At 33.5% G+C, this 25,081-nt stretch overlaps 1 protein-coding gene and 1 long non-coding RNA gene across 2 annotated transcripts; one reads left to right on the top strand and one right to left on the bottom strand.

The window, feature by feature from the left end:
• Positions 1-3,798: 3,798 nt before the first annotated feature.
• Positions 3,799-17,925, top strand: LOC117123594 (6-phosphogluconate dehydrogenase, decarboxylating-like). The gene is made up of 14 exons (XM_033269588.1): positions 3,799-3,930; positions 8,520-8,553; positions 8,654-8,695; positions 8,844-9,023; positions 10,491-10,556; positions 10,826-10,944; positions 11,179-11,245; positions 12,243-12,377; positions 12,901-13,026; positions 13,290-13,353; positions 13,504-13,634; positions 14,243-14,376; positions 15,513-15,735; positions 16,827-17,925. Exons 1-14 carry the CDS (start codon positions 3,923-3,925, stop codon positions 16,944-16,946), a joined length of 1,449 nt encoding a protein of 482 aa, XP_033125479.1. The 5' UTR covers positions 3,799-3,922; the 3' UTR covers positions 16,947-17,925.
• Positions 17,926-22,151: 4,226 nt separating this feature from the next.
• On the bottom strand, positions 22,152-24,502 carry LOC117123692. Its single transcript, XR_004447871.1, has 2 exons — positions 24,365-24,502; positions 22,152-24,228 (listed from the first exon to the last, which is right to left on the bottom strand). It is a non-coding gene; the product is annotated as an uncharacterized LOC117123692 (long non-coding RNA).
• Between the last annotated feature and the right edge of the window lie 579 nt (positions 24,503-25,081).

Genomic DNA, 25,081 nt, shown 5'->3' with positions numbered 1-25,081 from the left:
TACACTAATGTTTTTTTTACACAGCATGGCTGTCGGCATGTCAGGCTCTGTCGATCATTTCATTAATAATAATGATAGGCGGAGCTGTATGTGTCACGATCTCCTGGTTTATTAGGCCTAAAGACCTGAAAAGGAGGCTATCTACCGGTGGTGGCGCCTTAGTTATTTGCTCAGGTATGTTTCGACACATTTTTATTGGGACAAAGGGTAATTTAATATTCAGCACAGTTTTATTTGGAACATTTTTTGTTCGAGTAAATAGTGGTGGCGCCCCGTCGGGGTATCTTGCACTATCTGTCTGGGAACATCTCGTCGGCAAATCATAGCACTGCCACCAGACTTGACATTTACATTGCTTAATAAGATACAGTAGTTACTTGCACTGTGCACTGCATTGTATTATTTGAAATGTCATGACGTTCTATTTTAATTTAAATGAATGAAATCAAGCGCAGTCGATCTATTTATGTCACGGACGCCGTGACATAAATAAATAATTCATGAGCGTGAAAAAAACGTTTTAAATTCTTTTAAGTTTGTTTTCTTATTGTTTTCACAGCTATCATACTCTTTATCGTGTTGATTGTCTTCCCCTCCTCGATTGTTGACGCAGATGTGTATAGGTACCGTGTGAAATGGGAGTTCAGCTGGGGGTTCGGCCTCAGTTGGGGCGTCTTTCTCTTTCAAGTTGTTATTGGGCTTATTTTACTTTGTGCACCAGAAACTAAAGAAATTTATTTTGACGAGAGAGTAATATAACCTCATGATGTACTTTTCGCCATCTTGACATCACATATTTCTGACGTGACATTAGTTATGATGTAAGAACGTATTTACATTTAAAAAAAAGTCTTCTCTTCAGTTTTGCAGGAATAAAAAAAATACCTTTATTGACGTCATAAATTGTGTTTTGTAATTTATGAGTTACTTTGTGACAGAATCTAACGGTTTAATTATGCTTCTTTTTAACCTAAGACGTAAAAATACCATGCCTTGGTATTCAAGACAATTTTGAAAAATAGTAAAAAGTATCTTGTTATATATTTTCTTATTAATTCAGTTGTTAAATTGATAAGTTGATATCATAAAATTATTCGGATGAATCCGAAAAAAAATAATGCAAGTTTATTATATAGATATTATTTAATACAATAAGGTGCTTATTGGAAGTCGAATCTGCTTTTGTTATACAATTGTATGTTTTGTTTTGATAATGAAAACAACATTTGTCAGTGTTTGTTTATACGTAAACAATAGGCGCACCGTAAACTTCTAATAATAACCCTGGTTTACTATTCTTTGATTGTTTTAAGGGTGGGTTGGTTACTATATAGTATTACTAATTTTATGCACTTGAAAATAGTGAGCTACGCCCGGGTTATCGCGTCAGTAATTCATAGATAGATTTAATTTCTTTTAACTCCACTCCGAAATTGTCAAGCATACCGTACATTACCGGTATGGAATAAATGGTGTTCTTCTCCAATCACCTTGTCAGATTCTGACGTTGGCAATCATATCTTTGAACACGTCTCTCTATTTTGACGGCATGAAAGAGATCTATTCCCATGCCCGATTGACTGTATTAAGTCATCTAACTCTTCCCCGTTGCCTTCCCCTTGTTAAAGCGACAATAACGTTGATTTGAATGTCATTTATACCGCCCAGGTCATTTTATTTATAATTTTGGTGACTAATAGTAACCCGATGGTTTGTTATTAGGGTAGTGGGTTATTATTATATATTAACTTCTAGGGTGGGTTACTATTAGAGTAGGCCTAATTGGTTATTATTAGAAGTTTTATGTTACCGTATGCGTATTGCCTGTGATGGAATTTCAAACGTATTGCGTTCTATTTAATTACAGAGGGCGCACTACAAATTTACGAAAACCTCTAAAAAAGAATTTGTACGCCCTCCAATCCCTCTGAAAATATGGTTTGGTCTCGAGGTTCGGTTCCAAATTAGAAAATTAAGTTTGTGTTAAAAGATTGAAGATTGCTATAATTAGTACTTAAAAATAGTGGCCTCGAGTTGGAGGGTGATTATGAGAGTATGTACCAAAGAAATATTCAGAAATACTGTAATATGAAAACGCTTTAATGTATATTTTAAGCACTTGTATCTCTAGACGTTTAGGCCTACTGTATAATTTTAAAACAAAATTTATTGACAAAAAAGGAGATCGACGTTTCGAGTCCATCATGGACACATTCTCAAGATCAAGTGAACAACGATATACAAAAGTAGACAAACCTAAGAAGGCAACATGGATGGACTCGAAACATCGATCATGTTTTTTGTCAATACATTTTGTTTTAAAATTGTATCTCTATTGTATATATTTATAATATTTATTTGTTGTAACTGTAGTCTTTAAGAATGCTAATGTAATTATACAAAGTCTATTGTAGAAGACGAGCCACTAAAAGCGATGTTGCTCCGAGAACAAATAATTTATGTATAAGTACCGGTACGTACATTAATATATGTATTTTGTGGCTATATTTATATTGGAGATTGAAATACTCAATTTTTAAAATTAATGAACTACTCAGAGAAATAAAAAAAATGAAAAGCATAAGCAATGACATCGATAATACCATCGCATTCGCCAACCACACCACCATTGCAACTCTATCATCACCCAACTTACACTGTATTACCACAACTACCACCACCTCCACATGATCACATCGGTCACCAAACTTTATTAACGCGTTGCCAAAGTGTTGAATGACTAGGCTTTTATTTTATGTAGATTTTCATGAATTTTTAAAATGTTTGGACAGTTAAAGTTATCTTTATTTATATAATGTTTCCGATTATGTATTCGATTTAATCATATTTAAAATCTCTTTAAAAAAAATTCAATTCAAGCAAGGAATTACTCATATCAGCATACAATGATAACCAAAGCAAAACAATTTATAGTTTTAAATGATTTTAAATGTTTTCACTACAAAATTTGACACGCTGTGGTAATCAGAAGTTATGCAGGTTGTTGTACAGTGTGTTGTACAATCGACGTGTACCCTTTGTTATGCGTTACCGCTCATTTGTTTTGTATACTTCATAATATTGAATACCCACCAATGTCTGTCAGTAGTACAGTAGTCCACTGCATGTCTGTGATCTCACTACATTTAATATGGTAGCAAAATCTGAAAATGGCTGGCATTGATTTAATTTGATTAATTGGTTCCTGTCTCTTATACACATCTAGATGTGTATAAGAGACAGGGGTAAGGCCCATCCGTGGTGGTGGGGGGATTTTCTCCTCTGAGTCCGTAGCCGGTTGTCCCGCTGCAGGGAACACTGGGCCGCGGGTTCCAGGGCCACCTAAAACCCCTGAACCAACTTTTTTGTTATGGGTACTAAGTAGTGATATAGAAGCAATTAAAATTGATGAGGAATCACTACGGCCTTGCTAAGATCTTGTTCTTTATTTATTTTATTTTTTTCTGTTTTCTATCGAATCTGTGTGTGTGTTTTTTTTTTTTTTAGGTAAGTTATTCTTGTTCTTTTTATTGCCTATCATTGTAAGTACATCTTAATAAATTAAATTAAAAAACAACTTATTGAAATTAATTATATAATTTTAATTATCTAACTACTGTATGTATACAGTTTGCTGATACGCCTCCACCATACCTCGTATTTATCTCTTGATAGATAATACAGTATTCTTGAAACGGAAGTACTTGATGACCTTTAATTTTACAGGGTACGCCTTTAAAATGCCAGGTCACTCGCGAAAAGCCTATGCAAATTTAGTGCTGTCTCATCATGCATGCGCACCCGCCGGTTATACCTATTTTATACTGCATGAGGAAGTAAAGCTGACGGGTTATATTTATCTGCTCCGCTACCACAGCACCCTTTCCATTTTTAACTCTATACAGGCCAAACAACTAACACAATGGCTGAGTAAGTTGTAGATGTACTTATTTTTAATACATTAATTATCATCGTCAGCTACGATCGCTAGGCTTGGCCTACTACTAGTACACCACTAGCCATCTAGGGCCTAGGCTAGGGGCCGAGGCCTAGTACGACTAGGGCAAGCGTGTGTAACCTACAGGACAGCTCACTCTCGCAGCCTACCTAGAGCATAGAGTTATTATCTTGCTAGGAAGGAGAGGCCTATTATTAATATTATTAGATTAATAATTTAAATGACACAACAGGACCCTGAAAAAATCTACTGTAATTGTGTTGAAATCACAGTTGTAAATAATTGTTTATGATGACTGAACTGAATAATAAATCAGTCTCCAGCAACAAGAGCCATTATTTCCATTTTTTCTGTTGAGATACATCTTTTAGATACAGAATGGTGGTCAACCTTAAAAATGAATGGATACCCCAACCCAAGCCCCAGGATCAAGATGTGGAATTAGCTTTTTTTTGTTGGGATGTTCGGACTTGTTAAAAAACAAAAACAAAAAAAAACCTACTTTATTACAAATTTAAACGATATTCGAAATGTACAAACAAATTTCAAGTAATAATATTAAAAAATGTTCCTAACTCCCTTTTTTTTTTACATCCTGTGTATGTCACTTGATTACTATGCAAACCTACTGTATTGTCATTAGATTTATTTATTACTTCCTCCAACCTTTTATTAATTTAAAGAAGACAAGTAAAAGAATTTCGTAAAATGTCCATAGGCCTCTGTCTCAATCAAGGCTAGTGTTTAAAGTACAGTTCGTGATTTATACTTAATTTAACTGCATACTTTCTGTTGCAAACTTTAAGTAACAATACAGAAAACTTCAGACTGAAACAGGTTATTATTTTCTGGCAATGACTTTGTATTTTGAGAACCAGGATATAAAAATCAAGGGCGTTGGTTCAAAGGTTAAAACACTTTTTTTTTTTTACAATAAAGACTTCCTCCAGTCCCGGAAGGCTCAATTCAATGAAACAAATTTATTTGTTTAAAGCTTTTTTTTCATATTTCTTTTTTTTTTTTCACTAATCAGCTTCACTTGTTAATTTAAGAGATAGAAACTCCCTAACAACAACCCATAATTAATTCCTGGTCAACCTTGGAAACCATTCAGAGGGATTAAATGTGCAATAAATTTATGTCCAATAATTATTAAAGTAAAACAATTTTAAGTGTTAATTAGGGTTAAGTAGTTAAGTGTTAGGTTCTGTTGGGTGCAAGGTGGCAGTATTATTTCTTTATATAAAGCCTATCTTTGGTAAAATCTCTTTAAAAAAAATTCAATTCAAGCAAGGAATTACTCATATCAGCATACAATGATAACCAAAGCAAAACAATTTATAGTTTTAAATGATTTTAAATGTTTTCACTACAAAATTTGACACGCTGTGGTAATCAGAAGTTATGCAGGTTGTTGTACAGTGTGTTGTACAATCGACGTGTACCCTTTGTTATGCGTTACCGCTCATTTGTTTTGTATACTTCATAATATTGAATACCCACCAATGTCTGTCAGTAGTACAGTAGTCCACTGCATGTCTGTGATCTCACTACATTTAATATGGTAGCAAAATCTGAAAATGGCTGGCATTGATTTAATTTGATTAATTGGTTCCACAAAACATTACATAAAAATATGAGCAACAGTAAACTAAAGACACAATTATGAAAATGTATAAGCGCATTGTACTGCTGACTGACAAATAAATTCCTCTCCACCTCGTCTGTAAAACAGATTATTATCCAACCAAGCAAATTGGCTTTATAATTATAACTATAAAGCCAATGAAGGTTAGAATCTGACTAATACTAGTATAAAGAATAGCTAAAGAATACTAAAGGTCCCAAACAAATTGTTGTGCTTAAGAAGTGATATTTTGAAGTCAGACTCAGTCCTAGACTGTATTTTATTTTTAGTACAGTATGTGCAGACACATATTTTTACGGTTTATTTCCTACATCACTCAGCATTTGCCATTATGTATTTTTTGCAGGTAAAATAACCACAGCTGAATGTGAACATTTGTGATGTGGCTTAGATATACTGTAATCCATTATTTATTGAAGATGTTTTTTGCCCCCTGAAAATGGCAAAAAAAAAATCATAAAAAGTAATTTTGAAATTAACTTGCTCATTTTGTAGTTACATACAAATTATTTAGTTTGGCATAGAATTTACTGAATTTAAAAAGTGTGTACTCTGAGTTTTAATAATAAAATAATAATAGTGTAGTTTTATATAGCGCACAAATCCATCTAATGTAAGATGCTCAGGGCGCTTGAAATGTGGACTAGTGACTCGATCAATGACTTTCTTTGCCCCTAATGGTCCCTTCGTGTCTGTGCTACCCGGTAACCCGGTACCAGCAACTCTCGTCGTCCACCACAGGGGCTGTCTGTTCCAGTACACCGGGGTATCCCCCTACTCGTCTCGAAGGATGTACAGGGTTCTTTATAGTGCACACGAGCCGTTGTATACACTGGGCCTACGGTTTATAGTCCTTATCCGAGAAGACTTGTTCTACCACCAGAACCATAGGCGAGCGTGCCGTTCGAACCAGCGCCGATATTATGGCTATAGCTTGCGGCGCCCCTGCTAACCGCTCGGCCATTCGACTTACAGTACTTGATCAAAGTATTAAAAGCACTTCCAGTTGTCTGAAAGTGTTTTATCATTTTTTGCTGTAAAATTATGGGTTAACGTTTTTTTAACACTAATTTCTATGTTCAAGTTGATAATTTTTATTTTGAGCAGGTTAATTTCAAATGTGATTTGTATGATCATTTTTACATCTTTGAATCTTAGAGCCAGGATCCAGGGAAAAAAATCACCCTTTCGATTCAGATTCAGTTTTCTTTAATAAGTTCAACTGGCAGTAAAATACTGAATTGCGAGAAGTTTACAATATATACAGATAAAATTATTATCCTAAAATACAGAAGAGAAAAAATTGAACAACACACACCACAAAATAAAATAAAAAAATTTGTTATGTCTTAGCGAAAATAGTTGATACAGCATATCAAACAAAATTTTTCCTATGAAGCCTGGCTTTAATATCAGTGAAATCTTATTTAATTAGAATGCTATGGTTAAGTATGGCGAGCTACACGGCTATTCTATAGTCTCCCTCATTATTAAATCATTGCTAAGTGTTAGTAAATTGAATTTCAGTGTTGCAGCTTTGTTTGTATTCCAAATGATGTTCAATACTCAATGAATTCTGTCCATTCATTCCGTCAGTAATAAACTCTCTGATGAAAAGCTTAGAATGCTTTGCAAGCATGTATTTTTTCTTTAATTGCTGTTATTTTTTTAAATATTAAATTCAATTATTTTAATAATTGTTTGAATTCTATTTTTATTTATTTTTTTATTACCAACTACAGTAATAGTAGATAAATACCCAATTAATTATACAGTACGTTGACATCAAATAAGCGGAGAGGTTTTCACAGCATGCAACCATTATTATTATTAAATACACTATATAGGTAACAGCGCAAAAATGATTAAATGTATTAAAGTAAAGGTAAATAAATCAACAAATAAAAATATAAATACATATTGCTAAACATCCCAATAATTTTCAACTTAAAAGGACTTAAAACTGCCCAAAAATGTCAATATCAGTATAAATATACTGAACTTATGTATCACATAAACGCATTGCGTTTTTATTGTTGTTAAATACTGTATTCTTGTTTGACATGCAATGTTTTTGCATCACATACCATCATATATAGAGTATTTTACACTAATAATTAAAAGCTAATTGATAAGTGTAATTAAAAACTTTCCATAGTACAGTACTGTACCATCGTGCCCATAAATTTGTAAAGTACTGTACAGTACAGCCCATAGTGTGGCTTCCATGCGTTTGTGTTTTATAATTAGCTGTACAAGACTCTGTTATTACATGGCTGTGTATCAAGTGTGCATTATAAAAATCAGCATTATAAACATCAGCAATGTACATGAGATGTTAATTGTTTTGTATGTGACTTGCTGAACATGTACAGTATAGCAAACCAAAGACAATGCATGGTATTAAGCAATCCTGTGGTATAAATTCAAATTTCAGATTTCTTTTATTTTTTATGTGAAAAAGGTCATTGTGAATCTTAAGCTAGTGGTAATATTATTTAGTAAATTGTCTTTATATCACAAATATTAAGAGTGGCTCTGCCCTTGGAGCCCCTCCAGTATGTTGTAGTGTTCACATGAATACAGGTCCAGTGTAAGATTTTTTTCAGGGTAAAATGTCAGTAAACAGAACAGTTTCACATGAGGTTTTTTTTTGTTTATTCAGTATGTACTAACTTTTTAAAATTAAGCTATTTTGATACTTTCATTTAATATTTTATTAATAAGAAAATTGATATTTTATACAGTATTAATTTATAATTAATTTCACATTTATTTATTCATTTATTTAATGTATTTATTTATAAAATTTATTTAAATATTGAGTAGCTTCATGTTTGTTTATTTTAAAGCTGTTTATTTCATTAATATATTTAAAAAACTTTTTATTCCTTCTAATTATATTTATTACAGAGCTGACATCGCACTGATAGGATTGGCCGTCATGGTAAGCATTTCTTCTTTTTCATGACTATTGAATAATTAGTCGCAACTTTGGCTGTTACCATTCTTGTTGACCTTTGTTTGATTACTTTTTATCTCGACAGGGTCAGAACCTTATTCTGAATATGAATGACCATGGCTTTGTGGTAAGATTTTATCATAATATTAAAATAAATAATTCTAAATATTATTATATTGACGATAAACGAAAGTTGATAATGATTATAATTATATAATAATAATGTTATTGAAAAAATGTCATGAATATAATAATTTTAATTAATTAATTTATAGGTATGTGCTTACAATCGCACCGTGTCAAAAGTTGATCACTTCCTTGAGAATGAAGCTAAAGGCACTAAGATCATTGGAGCTCGCTCACTCGAAGACATGGTAAAGAAACTGAAGAAGCCACGTCGGGTGATGATGCTGGTGAAGGCTGGATCAGCAGTAGATGCCTTCATTGATAAACTAGTGAGTTCTGTTATTTCTGACAAGTTATTGTATTAGTGATCAGATTCCTCATTAATGGGATATCTGCCATCACTTTATGCACTTACTATGAGCCGTGAATCGGTAATGCCAGTCATTGTCTTTGGCTGGTGAGAGCTGCCATCATTACTAACATTTCTAATGTGTCGTCCATCAGAGGTGCCAATTTTTTACTGGTGAGGTCTCTAATGGCTGCCCTCACTACTAACATTTCTAATGCGCCTTCCCTCAGAAGTGCCAATCAGAATCTCTTATTGCCATTCCGCAACCTATGGGTCGCGAAAAAAAAATTAATAGGTCGTATAATCGCTTTCTATAGTGAAAACTTTACTTAACACGAACAAAAACCAAACAAAATTGAATTACAGTGAAGGAGTGCAATTTAAGTGTGAAAAGTGCGTCAGGCAACTTTTGTTATGCGTGCGTGCGTTATCACAGTTTCAGGTTTAAAATATACTATCAAAACATTTGTACTTCAGGTGTGACAACTTTTAAAGTATCAGTTTTGTTCATTTCAATGTGTTATGCTTTCAGCTGCAAATTATAATTAGAAACATTTTTTCGCATAAATCTTTGGCAGCACTAGGAATTTATAATAAAATGTCTGTTAATCATTAATTTTTAAAAATGTTTAACTTATTGAAAAATTGTATCACTTACATGATTTTGTTAAATGAGTAATTCAAAGTTATATTTTCATTTTTGTGGGTTTTACATAGTGATTTTGTGGGTGATAATATCTTTTAATCTATTCACAGAAAGAATCAATTCACAAAAGAATCAAGTGGATGGTTCTTCTCGCTATCCCTCGCGCGTATAAAACGATGGACAATTGACTTCGGGTCCGATGGGTCGCGCCAGAGTGCGTGACATTATAATATGGGCCGTGGGCTAAAAAGGTTGTGGAACGGAGCTCTAATAGCTGATAAGAACTGCCATCACTTCTACCAGACTGCTGGGCTTCCATCATAATTTCCGATGCATATATGAGATCACTAATAAGCGTTGCCTTTAATCCTAGCATTATTAATTATGTATGCTATCACCATAAAATGTGGCAACTGATGAGTCTGAACTCTTTTGAATTTGTGAGACCTCCCACTGCTGGTGAGATTTGACATATATACGCTTGAACTTGCCTAAGTCGAATCCAGAATGGCATTGAAAAATTGTTCGACTTAGATAAAATTCAACTTACAGATTGTTAATTAATGGAAAACACAACAATTTGGCAATAAGATTGACTAGAAATTGGGCTTACGGTAATCAGTTTTGTTCTTTTTTTTATTTTACAAACACAAAATGTTTACTGGTTGGCTGCTTATTTTTACCGGTAAAATTGAAGTTAAAATGGCTTCACAAGGACACTCAACAGCACACAGTGTGCTGTCCAAAGAACGTAATTTTTTAAGAAAAAAATACATTAACATATTGTGGTTTCTTTTATAGGTTCCATTACTGGAGAAAGGGGACATCATCATTGATGGAGGTAATTCCGAATACACCGATTCAAGGGTAAGTGTATAGATATTTCTTGTGGATCCTTCATGTATTCAATACATCATAACTGGGTGATCTGAATAAAATACCAAATGTGTATTTTATGAAAGTGTAGAAACTATGATGATTATGTGATTCAATATATTGAAAATATATATATATATATATATTTTTTTTTTTATATTTTTTTTTTTATATTTTTTTTTTATATATATATATATATTTTTTATATATAAAAAATAACGGAAATAGAAGAGATTATGGGCTTGTTTGTTGTCTTTCAGCGACGGCATTTATCTCTCAAAGAAAAAGGTTTGTTATTTGTTGGTAGTGGAGTCAGTGGTGGGGAAGACGGTGCACGATACGGTCCATCACTTATGCCAGGCGGTGCACCAGAAGCATGGTAATTTGTGTTTATTTTCTCTGAATATAATTGATCTATGCAAAGAGTTATTTTCTGGATGAAATTAATAATATTAATGATAATGATAGTGCTAACAACAGCAACGATGACAGTGCAGACATCAGCATCGATAATGGTGTTGGGTGGTCATGTTGAAAAGAAATCTATGTTTGTCTTTATAAATTTAAATTGTCATAACCAGTCAAATCATATTCTGTTTATTCTTTTTGCTAGGCCTCACATCAAAGACATCTTTCAGGGCATTGCTGCTAAGGTAGACTCTGAGCCCTGCTGTGATTGGGTAAGTACTAATTCTATTGACTACGTTTTGGTTCCATTATGGTTGGCTTACAGTAAGGCAATTTTGACACATTGTGATGCACAAATAATAAGAAACTGATTTTTAGTATGAACCACATAAACACGTAACCTGGGCAGTAATTCACAAATGCAGCCGTTTATGCAAGCACTTCGGCAGCTAATATTTTTTGGCAACAGAGAAGAATATGACAATCATTATGGGCTTTCTGGTGGATAAAATTATTTTTAATTGTGGCAGAGACAAACCAAACCAGTCACTTGTCGGCAGAAATCGATTTTGAGTTATTAATTCAGGGTTAAAGAGTAATATAAGAGCTATAAAATGGTAAAAAAAATTCATTCAAATCCGACATTTCCTTATAAAGTATACAAGCGTTTAAACATATAGCTGTTTAAAGAACGATATATGAGAAATCAAATTTTATGATTTCTGGCATTTTTCATGCAGACACTATCATCATATCCTTAAAAAGTGTTGTTTTAACACTGAAAAATAACAGCATAGCATGATGTATAGATATGCAAAGGTTAGTTTAGTGCAATAAAAAAGATTTTTTTAAATTTGACATTCCAGCATGTTTTGGCCATTTTCTCTCAAATACGATTTGCAACGAGTGACTGGTGTGGCTTATCTTTGCCACGATTTCAATGGTGTTTTACATTCAGTTACTATATGAACATTGAACAAAAATTGATATAGGCTTTTCTAGACCTAGTACAATACAAAAAGAAATCAAACAAAATTTAAAAATCTGCCTTAGAGTAAAATATTTATTGTACAAGTACTTTCGACCATAAATCATTGTCAGATACTGAATAAAATATGGTAAGGAGAGCGCATAGAAAATTGGCAAATGGCAAATCAAAGCAAAGCAACAGCAATCAAAGAAGCCTAAGCAGCAGTACAATAGACAAAATAAATACTCTATTTAACATTTTTAAAGATTAAAAATATTTTTTTTTTTTGTCAATTTTAGGTCGGGGAGGATGGTGCTGGACATTTTGTAAAAATGGTGCACAACGGCATCGAATATGGTGACATGCAGCTTATCTGTGAAGCATACAGTCTCATGAAGGACGCACTTGGTATGTCATCGGATGAAATGAGCAAGGTATATTTTTGGATTGTCAAATAAAAATGACTTCTTTAATATGTATTCTATGATTTTAGGTTAAAATTATGTAAATCATAAGATTTTTCTCTCAAGTGAAAACGACTTCCCTCACTATATAGCCTTAGATGTGCTATAAAATATTTGGTTATTAAGAGACAACAATGTTTTGATATCAAATTTTGACTGCATAATTGTTTCAGACATATTTCTTATCAAACAAATTGTGCATTCTTTAATGTCTGTTATTAAATGGTGAATGCTCTACTTCCTCAGAAAAAGTCTGATTATACATCTGATAGACAAATTCTGATAACGCATACTTAATCCTCACAATCAGAAGTTAATTTCCATCATAACTAGTTAATTTTTTATTTTGTATGAAAATGTAATGGATTTTAAGAAATTATTATAAGAAAATGCTTTGAATTGATACATACATTGGACTTGTTTTTATTACAATATGTTAGCATTACCCTGGTAGTTAACAATGCTTCAGATTGTCTAGTGTTTATCTTAACAGGTTTTGGAAGAATGGAACAAAGGTGAGTTGGATTCCTTCCTCGTTGAGATTACAAAGGACATATTGGCCTTCAAGGATGAGAAGGGTGACTACCTGGTGGAAAAGATCAAAGACTCAGCTGGACAGGTAAATCTTGTTTTATCCAGATTTATTTGTGTATACAATTATATTCATATACTAATAAGAATTTAAATGGATTTTCAGTTACATTTTCTTCCCTTAATCATCGACCAGTCAGTTGTTACAATGTTCAGTTTCAATACCTGCTTTGCTGGAATTTTTAATTCCTCCATGATCAAACACACATATTATGATGATTATTATTATTTGATAGTATACTCTACTCTCTTTTATTATATTTCTTATATTATATATTTGTGTTATTGTAGAAAGGAACTGGTAAATGGACAGCAATCTCTGCCCTAGAGTATGGCATGCCTGTCACCCTCATTGGTGAGTAACAGGAGTAGTAGTAGTTTTTGTAGCAGTGTCATTAGCATATGTACCTTAAATAATTGAGGTTAAACTGCAAATTGTTCAGTATTCTAATTTGTTTCAAATTTGTTATGTTGTTTTAGCTGTCAAATTATTTGCTTGTTACAGGTGAGGCTGTTTTTGCTCGTTGTCTGTCGTCGCTTAAGGATGAACGAGTGTTGGCAAGTTCTGAGCTGTCTGGTCCAGAAAAGACTAAATACGAGGGCGACAAACAGCAGTTTATAGAGGATATTCGTCAGGTTAGAGGGAGTGTCTTAGGCGAGACTTTTTTTATACCTTGTTTAGCCAACCCTCCGACTGCAAATATTGATGATTTTGAATAAAAATTAAATTAAATTTTTGGCCAATTAACGCATCCGCTGCCACGAAAAATTGGAAATTTTTTTTTTTTTTTCTTTTTTACGCCCTCTGCTGCCTTAAAATCTCCAAAGATAAGATATATATATTTCTTCTCAATTATATAAATTTAAAGCATTTAATCATCCTATTGTACATTCACCAATAAAATTTTATTTTTATTTTCTATTCCGCCCTCCTCTGATAATCTTTAAAAAAATATGTACGCGAAACAAGGAATACAAAAATTCTCGCCTTATCTTAAATATCTGTAGTTGCTATGTCCTATCAAACGTAATCATTAAAACAGTCAATGCCTGAATGTAGTCTTATTGTAGAAAATATATTACATATAAATATATTTTAACTACTGTATTCATTGAGGGTCTGTAGCTTAGCACAGCATGTGACCACTATTCACATCTGCATGTGCTCAACATAAATTTTAATTGAATGAGTAAATAAAAATAAAATACAGCACTCTAAACTATTTTATTGGTTTTTTTTCTAGGCCCTGTATGCTTCCAAGATAGTCTCATATGCACAAGGTTTCATGTTAATGAGAGAGGCAGCAAAGGAATTCGGCTGGCATCTTAACTACGGCGGTATTGCCCTCATGTGGCGTGGAGGCTGTATCATCCGAAGGTCAATTGATTTCCATTTTACACGATTATTTTTAAAAAAAATTGAATTCTAAATCAAAAACTGCTCCAGTTGTATCTGTACAACTGATTTTTCTAAGACACAAAAAAGAATGAGATACAGATCTTTGAATATTTAAAAAAGGGGGTGAAGAAAAAGGTTTAAAAGAAAGGGCAGTTACACCCTGTTTTTCCCAGTTTGTAAATATTCAAAAATCTGTATCGCATTCACCGTTCCCCAGTTTATTATATTTATTATTGAAATTATTAATTTAATAATATGGCCACCTGAATAAAGAGCAAATGGAAAAAAGAGGATAAACAGAAAGATCACAATAAATCATTACTACATACTACTTACCAAGTATTATTAATAATTAATAAGTAATATCTTTTCAATTTTGTTTTATAGATGAATTTTTGAACTTTTTTTTAATTTGTGTTTTTCATTAGGTTAGCGGTTTAGAGAGAATTCACTCTGGTGTCGGGCTTTAGTTAGCCCATTATTCTCTTGGCATGCCACTAACCTGTCTTTTTTTTTGTACTTCATTTTTAATGTGTTTTTTTTTTGTATATATGAATATGCCAAATTTATGGTAAATAGAATAAATAAATATTAATTCAAAATAAATGTATGTAAATTATTATAAAGCAGATAAGAAAATTTAAATATACACTACAATATACATTTTAAGAAATTATGCTTCAACATGACATAATATGTGTGTGTGTTTATATTTTATATCATTATATATCAATCCCTCGCTGTCTATTTCACTTATGTCCTTAGACAAGGCACTTTATGTGCATTGCTTCTCTCCACCCAGAAGTATAAGTGGGTACCTGGTAGGGGTAAATGCCAAAATGCGCTGATGTAGCTGCTGTAATGTTATGGAATTTGAGTTTGTGTTCCATAGGTGTTTAATCCAATAATCAGGTAATGATAATATGAAGCGCATATAGGGCTAAACAATATGCACTATATAAGTCTACCATTATTTTTTTTTTTTTTAAAGAGTTACGGAAGTTGATAAATTTTTTTTTTGTAGGATTGAGCTCAAGTCTTGTTAATAAGCCACAGCTAAACCATGTTTAATGTGATTCATTTTATTTATTTTTTTTTTCTGCTTTCATTTGAAGTGTATTCCTTGGAAACATCAAAGAAGCCTTCGATAAGAATCCCACCCTACAGAATCTGCTCCTTGATGACTTCTTCAAGAAAGCGATCATAAAATCCCAGGCCTCATGGCGTAAGGTCGTGTCTACAGCCGTGCTCTTGGGCATCCCAACACCAGCCTTCAGCACCGCTCTGGCTTTCTACGATGGCTATAGATCAGCTAAGCTTCCAGCTAACCTTATTCAGGTATGTGTATGCAGCCGAGTATCACTGTTGTGTAGTGTACTTATTAAGCATTATCCCCACTACCAAATTTTCTTTGACAAAAATTTGTTGTATGCCCATATATAGTCATGATGTGACTATATATGGTCATGATGTGACTATATATGGTCATGATGTGACTATATATGGTCATGATGTGACTATATATGGTCATCATGTTATCCCTGTTGGGTAGTACTTAATAAGCTTTGTCAGCAATACCAAAAATCTTTTGTATGCCATGCATAGTCATGATGTGACTATATATGGTCATCATGTGACTATATATGATCATCATGTGGCTATATATAGTCATGATGTGACTATATATGGTCATGATGTGACTATATATAGTCATGATGTGACTATATATAGTCATGATGTGACTATATATGGTCATGATGTGACTATATATGGTCATCATGTTATCCCTGTTGGGTAGTACTTAATAAGCTTTGTCAACAATACCAAAAATCTATTGTATGCCCATGCATAGTCATGATGTGACTATATTTGGTCATGATGTGACTATATATGGTCATGATGAGACTATGTATAATGTCATGATGGCTATATTTTTAAAGCATGTTGCATGTTTTTTGTCAAATGAAATTTTTTATCTTTAAAATGTCAATAAAATACAGAAGAAGGAAAATTATAAAAATGACTAAACATCAACAAGACAAAGACAAAAGTCAGATAGCATTATTATATCAAAAATTAATAATACTAATTATAATAATAATAATAACAATAATAATAATAATAATAATAATATCATTATTAATAATATAATATTAATAATAATTATAATAATAATAATATAATTTCATATATCTATAATACAGAATCAAAAATGTAAGATTTTAATTGAGATTTAAAAATCTTAAAAGTAGGGCATTCCCTTAGCAAAATTGGTAAACTATTGTAAAACTTAGGAGCAAAATAACGAAAGACACTTGGATTTGGATTTATCAAATTTTAATAATTATTAAGCACTGTAAATGATTGACTATTGATTAATATTTGATCATTTTTTGAATGATTGATTGATTAATTTGCTTTCTTTCTAGGCCCAGCGTGACTACTTCGGTGCACATACCTACGAACTGTTGTCCGATCCTGGAAAGTTTGTCCACACAAACTGGACAGGGCATGGTGGCAATGTCTCATCAAGTACCTACAATGCATAAATTTGTTTTACAAAAGGTGAATGGTCAGCAGCAGTAAAGTTTCTTAACATCGTAATAAGCATCAAATCTAAAATGTGAAATTGAAAACCACCTTTAGTAAATATTTAGTAATTTTTTTACAATATATATATGTATATCAATTTGGTGGGGGAAATATTAGCCTTAGTATCAGATTTGAAAATTTTGGAGAACAAAGTCTAAAATTATATTGTTTTACAAATTAATACTTTTTTATTTATAACATTTATTAGAAATATACATTGAAATTTAATAGAAATTTGGTTTATAAATATTATTGAAATTTTTATAAATGTACTTTGAAATCATGATACTTAATGCTGTATTCCAAATACCTTTGATTCCAGTTAAAAATAAAATACATTGAGAATGAATTTTTTTGGAAATTCTTTCAGGTATAGATAAAGATCTTGCCCTCCTATTTTTGTATGATTCTCATAAAAGAACAGTAATAACAAAAACAAAGTCAGAATATCCAGTGTTATATTTTCTGCCAACGTAGCATTCCTCAGTCATGAAAATATTAGAATATAATTTTAAGGTATATGATATTAAGAGTATATTTTGTTAGTTTTTAATATAACATGTCCTCGAACTCCTGTTTTTGTTCCTAATTAAAGATAGGTGTGTTTTAGAATAATTCTAAACTTTTGGTAGTCAAATGCCGTCAGAGTAGGTATATATGTGATATATTAATTGCCAAAAATTCCAGAAACTGAGACGCAAGTTTACATTTTGGAGAAAATAGTAACTATGTTGTCATGACAAACATTTTGAAGTCTAATATTTTGACTATTATAATTACATTGTATATCTGTCTATCTACTGACAAAGTTAACAACATATGAAAACTGTAAGTTCCAAAACTTTTTATTATTTTGCTACTTTGTTCGGTGGGAACATGTCATACTGTCTTTAAATTCCTAGAACATTCCTAAAATAAATATGATAAAAGATTAAATTTGTTGTACTTCTGATTCTTATACTGTATAATAATATTAATATAAAAATTTACCTTGTAACATCAATCTAAACAAGTCATTTTTTTGAGACACAGCAAGACGAAACAAACATTATCAAGAAGTACATCAACCTATGTTACTTTTTAACATATTATGTAACACAAGGGTTAGCTTAAGTTAAAGTGTTACATAACTTGTGTGAGCGAACATAAAAAGCACACGGAACCAGGGAGTTGTTATAGTGACTATAACAACTCCCTGACGGAACCGACACTATAAAGTATTTTTTTATGCGCGAAGGATATCTTGAAAACCAACCAAATGTGTAAGTACTGCTTATAATATATAGGTTGTATGTTAATAGCCCAAGGCCTAATGTTCTGCAATTATTGCGCGGAAATCGGCCATTTTACCCAAAATGCTCGAACGGAATTCGAGGCCTATAATACTTTTTGTGCAGGGGATATATTCCCACGCAAGTCTTTACAGTCTGTGCCAGGAACACAAACAGCCCTACTTCATTTATTGTATATTCATTTGGAAATTTGCCACTATATTGCCACTATTTGCTAGTAGACAGAGTATGTCAGGTTGCACAGCCCACTATATCTATAGTCTATAGCCCTTTTTCTTAAATAGGTGGCCGTTGGGCCAAATTTGGTGCAATTTAGTCTTGCCCATGGAAAAAATATACAATGAAAAACATTTAAAACAATCTAAAAGTAATAATTGGTTAATATTTTTAAAAAAAAGCAAAAAAAAAACTGGGCTATGTGGGATAATAGCTTTTACTGAAAAGCAACTCGGGGTATTTGAAAGTGTTGATTGCTGAATTGTCCTGTTCAGGCAAAGTGTTTTAGTCTTTAAGGGATATGGAACAATGTCTTCAATAAAAATATCCCATGTCACTTTTGTAGAGGGTCAGAGTCTGTCAGACTAACATTTGAATATAATTTTCTTTTTTTCTCCACTTTTAAAACTTTGAAAAATTTAGAGAGGTTGGGCCGGCTGGGGTCCTTTGAATCTGCCACTGAAATACTCATAAAAAGTTTTTCAATTTATCCTGTTAATCATAATCATGCTCGCTTATATATTTCGTGCAAAATAACATTCATAAAAATAATAATTTATTATCTACTGATTAGCGTGTGACGTATTCGAACCATGAAAAACAAATATTAAAACAGTCATTCTAATTTAGTCTCTTTGCATGTACATTATTTTGAAAATCAATCAAAAGGTTTTTCCTTTACTCTTTAAATTTCACTTTTGTTGCAAGTAGTGTTGCGTAATACTGCACTATTGTGAGTGGAAGTACTACCGTGTAATTTACGATTAAACAGGACAAGGGAGATAGGAAGAGCACAAATCATTAGCATTATTAGCAAAGGTGATTTACTTTATCATGACGTCATGGCAAGATTGCGTCAACGTAACGTCGAGTTCGAGACCTATCCGTGTCAAAGGCTGTATAATTATTGTTAAACAACGGCTATATGAAATTCAATTGACTAACTATATATTTTTTTTAATTAGGAAAAACAGGAATCTATGTAGCAGATTGAACACTTATTCGGGTCTTAATATTATACAAAAGGAATAAATCGTTTATAGTATAAATTGTGCACTAAGTTGAGTGTGTAAAGTGTAATTTCGTTTTGTAATTCCGTTTGGGCCAGTAGTGCTTACAAAAAAAGATATAGATATATTAATGGAAATTTATAAAAGAGCCTCTACTTTAATCATGAAGAATCAATTTTGTCACTTGTAAAAAGAATAATGTCCTCCGAAAACCACTCTCCGTCTCATGAAAATAAAATACTTACTTTCAAATGTACAACTCAGATCATTGATCACTAGAACCACCAGATACAACAATTTTGCGATATATAACATGTATTGCACCAGATAATCATTCTGTTTTTCAGTATAGAATTAGAGAAGGGTGGTAACCATATATTCCCCAGTCCAGTTTGGGTTATCAATATGCGGGTGGTAGTACCTCATAGCCCCCAGTCCAATCTGGGTTATCAAAATGCGGGTGGCAGTACTTATAACCCCCAGACGCAGCCTGGGTTGCCAACAGTTGGTATATACTAATTAATTATTTATTGTAACACTTGTTTTGTTTTATGTTCTGTGTTAATATGTGTCTAGTGTGTACCAATGACAAAATTTATTTATTTTTATGAAGACAAACTTTGAATTGAATTGAACTGAAAAATGTCCGGGCATAATAGGTTTACACGCTTCTAATTTTAACAACGTACAGTACATTGTTTCCACAATAAATCTAGCCTCTGATAACCGTCGCAGCCATAAAATCGATGAAATGGTTAAGAATGTACAAAAATTACGTTTTTACTCGGTTTTAGTGCGGAAATACGCACCGCACTTGGAACGGAGCACAAGTGAACAGACAAAATTCATGACAGTCATTCGTAATTGGTGTTCTTTCCACTCGCTTTAAAATGTGGGGTTTTAACTATAGAAGGTTGGTGAAAAGTGAGGTGGGGGGAGACAATTGATATGATGTCCCCCTACTTTGATAAGTGGGAAAACGTATCCTCCTGTCCCCACACCGACTTCATGAAAACACTCGTATCTTGAAAATGCGTAGATCTTTACATTACATACACATAGACATACATAGCACTACATAGATCTACACGTGCTTCTACACAGAATTACCTCACAAAACATTGTTGAAATGAATAATCAAACGTCTACACAAATGTACAGTGATCCATGCAGATCTAGGCCTATCTACACCTAGATCTAGCCGATCTACACCTATTTTCAGCAGGAAACAGTGAAATTACAATATAATTTAATTTCACTGTTTTTCAGTGCTTTTATGCTTATTGCGATTTTTTTTCCAAGTACTGTAATCGCATTTTGTAATGGAAAGCAATACAGCTGTAGAGTGGTCAAGCGACTGATTGCCGCAGAGGAGTCTTGATCCCGTCATGTTTTGTATATCAGAGTTTTTGTTTAGTAGTTGAATAAGCATACCCTACCAGTCATGTTAAACCAGTCTGAATTATGCTTCTGACGTCACAATACCGTTTTTACGTAATACAGTATCTAATCAAATAATAATCATTGATACATGGTCAGGTGATTCAATCAGTGGACTTTAGAACATATTTTTAAAGTAAACTCAGCTGAGATAACTTCTGCAATGCAATGGGCGATTTCAAGTCTTAGGCCTACTAGTATATTTAGAGGTCATCAAATTACTGTATCTGATATGATAAATTGTACAGTAGTAAAATATTTGGTAGGCAGACTACAGTATACTGGTCCGCGCTGCAATATAAAAGAAGGACGTTCTGTGCAATTCTATAATATGTTAAAATGGAACCGAGTGACGGTAGCGAGGCTTGGAAAAAGCCACTCGTAGATGAAAAACAGAGACTCTATGGTGCTACAGATTTTGATGGAGGAAACAAGCCGAGTCCCTCTTACTCTGAAGCAAATGGAATTGATGTAAATGTAAGGAGAGAAGATCGTGTCGTCCTTTGTGGAAATTGTATCGCATGTTGCCTGTGCTGCTTGCAATGTTTCATGTGTTGTTATAACTGCTTTGAGATTTGTAGCAAATAGTCACGTTGATATACAATAGATTGCAAGTTCGAGTTCTAAACTTCACCTGGACTAAGTTAAGACAATGTTGGAAGTCTTCTCTGAAGGCTGCGGTAGAGGGACAAAATAAGTCAGCCTACTGTGCATAACACGAGACTGCCGCAGTGGAGGTACATTTATTCTGTTTGATCAATTGGCACCGATCATGCAACAATATAGATTACGACGACTCGACGGCGTATTTTCAGCGAGGTTTGATATAGACTTCTATTGTATTAATATTGGCAGTAGATTAACTGTGAATCTGGAGTGTGGATCTCAAGTTTAGTTAATTAATGTTTCCTGGCCTGTATCCAGGGAGGTGGAATTGTGCGATGTGTGCACACCCGCCTCCCCCCCCCCCACTCCTCATGGGTACGACCATGTGATAGGAGAAGTAAAATATTGATGGTTTTTGCCACAACTGAAAATATCAATTTATGAAATTCATTATGGTATGCAGTACAATGTATCTAACAACTACCAAGTACTCTAAGCCTAACTGAGAATTTAATGGGTTTTTTTTTTTTTTTTTTTTTTTACTGATTGCATTTCTCGATGAACAATACATAACATATCACAATAAAAGTAACCCACATTTTTCAAATATAACATTTATTGTACTTTGTGCGGTCATACTTATGGTTACTGTTGAAACTACCAATCCTTATCACAAATTGACCCAATCCATGACATTTTTATTTCAAAATGCGCTTTTAGAAACCAAATATTTTTAGATTTAGGAAGGACGTTCTCTTCGTCCAGCAGTCAATCATGAATATTTATTTGCTGGTCTATCTTGATCACGTTGTTTGCTTAAAAGAAAAGTAAAACTTTGGGGTTTTTTTTCAATCAAACGATGTAAAAGTTATTATGTTGATTTACCAGCATATAATAATGAATATAAAATGTAGGCCTAAACAAAAATGCATCTTTGTATTATTCGTATTTTCTGTGTATTAAAATTTTAGGCATAAGGCCAATTATATACCTAACAATAACCATATTAAATCACATTAATATAGTGACAATCCCTTCACTTGCTACATTAAGAGTCTCATTAAGTCAAAAATTACTTTTGATATTATTGGTGACGGGCTTTGAACCCTCGACCCTGGGATTCGAAGGAAGCATCTTAACCACCGATATAACTCAAGCATCTTGATTTTGTAAACACTTAGTCCATATTTTGTAAACAGTGGCGGATTCAAGGGGGGCTCAGTCGTCCCTCTCACCCCTATTTTTTTTCGAAATTGTAAAAAATTGGAGAAAAATGAAAATTATACATTCAAATTTTAAGTCTGTGCCATTTCCGGCCATCTGAAGGTGACATAATCGTAAATTTTCATGCCTCAGCCACAACCATGGTGGGGCTGAGTTGATGTTGACCCTTCATCTGTCGAAGTCCCTCCCTGGCCTCCCTCTACTTCAAATTCCTGGATCCGCCACTTGTAACCATGCACATAACTTTACCTTCCTATAAAACTATTTCACCAACAGATAAATTTAGCGTATAGGAATTTAGGCCTACAAGATACAAGATTTTTTTATTGTCGCTTACATAAAATACAAGTAAAATTCGTCCCCTGTCAAATATTTTGCTATGACACACTGCGTGCACTCTTTTTTAAGTTCTATAAATTTGCAAGTTACTAACCTCAACTAGTTCACATTTGTAAAAATAGGTTCCCAGCGGGAGCATGTGTCTATGACCAATATACAGTACTGCCTTATATGTTTACAAACACGTGGAATTCGGTTATCAGGAAATATGTGGCGTTGTATTTTTTATTACTTTGGTACAGTAATAAGGTACTTAATGACACATGGCCCATCATGCACCTCACCGGATTTACCCTTTCAGCCATCTTTAACTGCCAGACGATAACGTAGTGTATTTGCCCCCGAGGGGGCATGACACAAAATCAGACTGCGTGTTTGCAACGGATTGCAATTCCGAAGTATAGAATTTTCCTAACACTCGTGTATTCGTTTGCTTAATAAACATTTGGTGGCTGGAATCAGGGAGTTGTTATAGGAATATACAGTTCTTACAAATTGATCTTGTGTGTATTTAATTATCAATTGTTAAAGTACTTTTTTTTTAACTTCATAAAATGACAACTAATTTTGTCCTGAATTACTGCGTGCCTAAGCACAAAACACTGTGAATCTAAAACTACATATCATTAACTTTCGAGAACGACACAGACAAATCGTTTGTAGTTACATCATGTGAGGTGTCTGACGTAACCTCGTAGGCCTGTGATCTGCCAGGCCACTGACACCTCGGAAAGCGGGAGTAACACGATCTCCAGACACTTCTCCACTTCTCCTTGCTCTCCTTCCGTCGCAGAACGAACAGGAGAAATATCGCCAACCCCTGAAGAGGATTTAGAACACAGAAGAGTATAGACATCACAATTCGATCACCTCCGAACGAGAGGAATCCGAAGATCCAAGTTAAGCCGAGTAGTGTTGATATAGCAATGGCATTTGTCAGTCGGGTTTTGATTCCTGATGACGTATCCTGAGTCTTGGCCCCACTCATTTTCGAAAGGGTAAAATATAATCGGTAAATGATGAGTATAAAAAAGACGGTATTACAGAAAACAACTATGCTGGCTGGCAAAATCACACCGTATGTAATAACTTCCGTTTTTGAAATGTAGCAGCTGAAAATGTACAGAGAATAAGTGGTAATTTATAAATGTAAGTTTTAGTCTGTGGGGCGGAAGACGTCCTTCACTGTGTTGCGTCTTTGTAAATTTAGATTTAAAAACTAAAATAAAGAGGTCTAATCATACGTACAAATATTCGTTGGAATAGTAGTCTGGATTGATTGAAACTAGCACAATAACAGGTATCAATGGTAAACCTAGAAACGAGAAAACACGAAACATTAATATGAATGAAGGTGTGGTAAAATCACATCTTCAAATTTTATTGAAAATGGTTACTTTTGTGACCACGTTAAGACCAACTCAGACAGCGTCGGCCGACGCAGCCCGACGCGATTTGTTGTCGCGTCGGGCCTGTGTGAGTTCAACGCAAACGCGATGGTGTGCGTCGGGGGCAGGCGTGTCGTAGAATATTAAACATGTTTAATATTTCTCACGACGGCTCAAGACTGTCCCCGACGATAAATCGGTTCGGGCTGCGTCGGCCGACGCTGTCTGAGTTGGCCTTTAGCCTACGCCGCCGCAAATGTCTTACTATTGGTACTGCCACTTGCTGCTACTACAAATAACGACGACGATGGTGGCATATTGTGAATGCTGGTGGTGGTGACTAGTAATGATATGACGACGATGATTACAGACGGAAGCATTGAAGTTCAAGATTATGCTGACGACGATTTTATTGGTGACGTGACGATGATAAGAAGCTGACAATAATTATGAATGGCATGGACGAATTTATATATATATATAATGTCGCATGAGGCGAGTGCAAGACGAAACAAAGAAAGCAAACACCGGATTCAAAACATGTAATGGGGCAGCCACCCATTGAATGTCGTTATGT

Source organism: Anneissia japonica, unplaced genomic scaffold (genome assembly GCF_011630105.1).
Source record: "Anneissia japonica isolate Jap-2015-1 unplaced genomic scaffold, ASM1163010v1 scaffold287714_len2871179_cov188, whole genome shotgun sequence".
Taxonomy (NCBI): domain Eukaryota; kingdom Metazoa; phylum Echinodermata; class Crinoidea; order Comatulida; family Comatulidae; genus Anneissia; species Anneissia japonica.
Note: the sequence above shows the minus strand (reverse complement) of the source record. Positions and strands in the feature narration are given on the sequence as shown.

Coding starts and splice junctions, on each gene's coding strand:
- LOC117123594 (XM_033269588.1), top strand. Junction 8,554..8,653: donor TGATAGGATTGGCCGTCATG/GTAAGCATTTCT, acceptor TTATCTCGACAG/GGTCAGAACCTTATTCTGAA. Junction 11,246..12,242: donor CTGAGCCCTGCTGTGATTGG/GTAAGTACTAAT, acceptor TGTCAATTTTAG/GTCGGGGAGGATGGTGCTGG.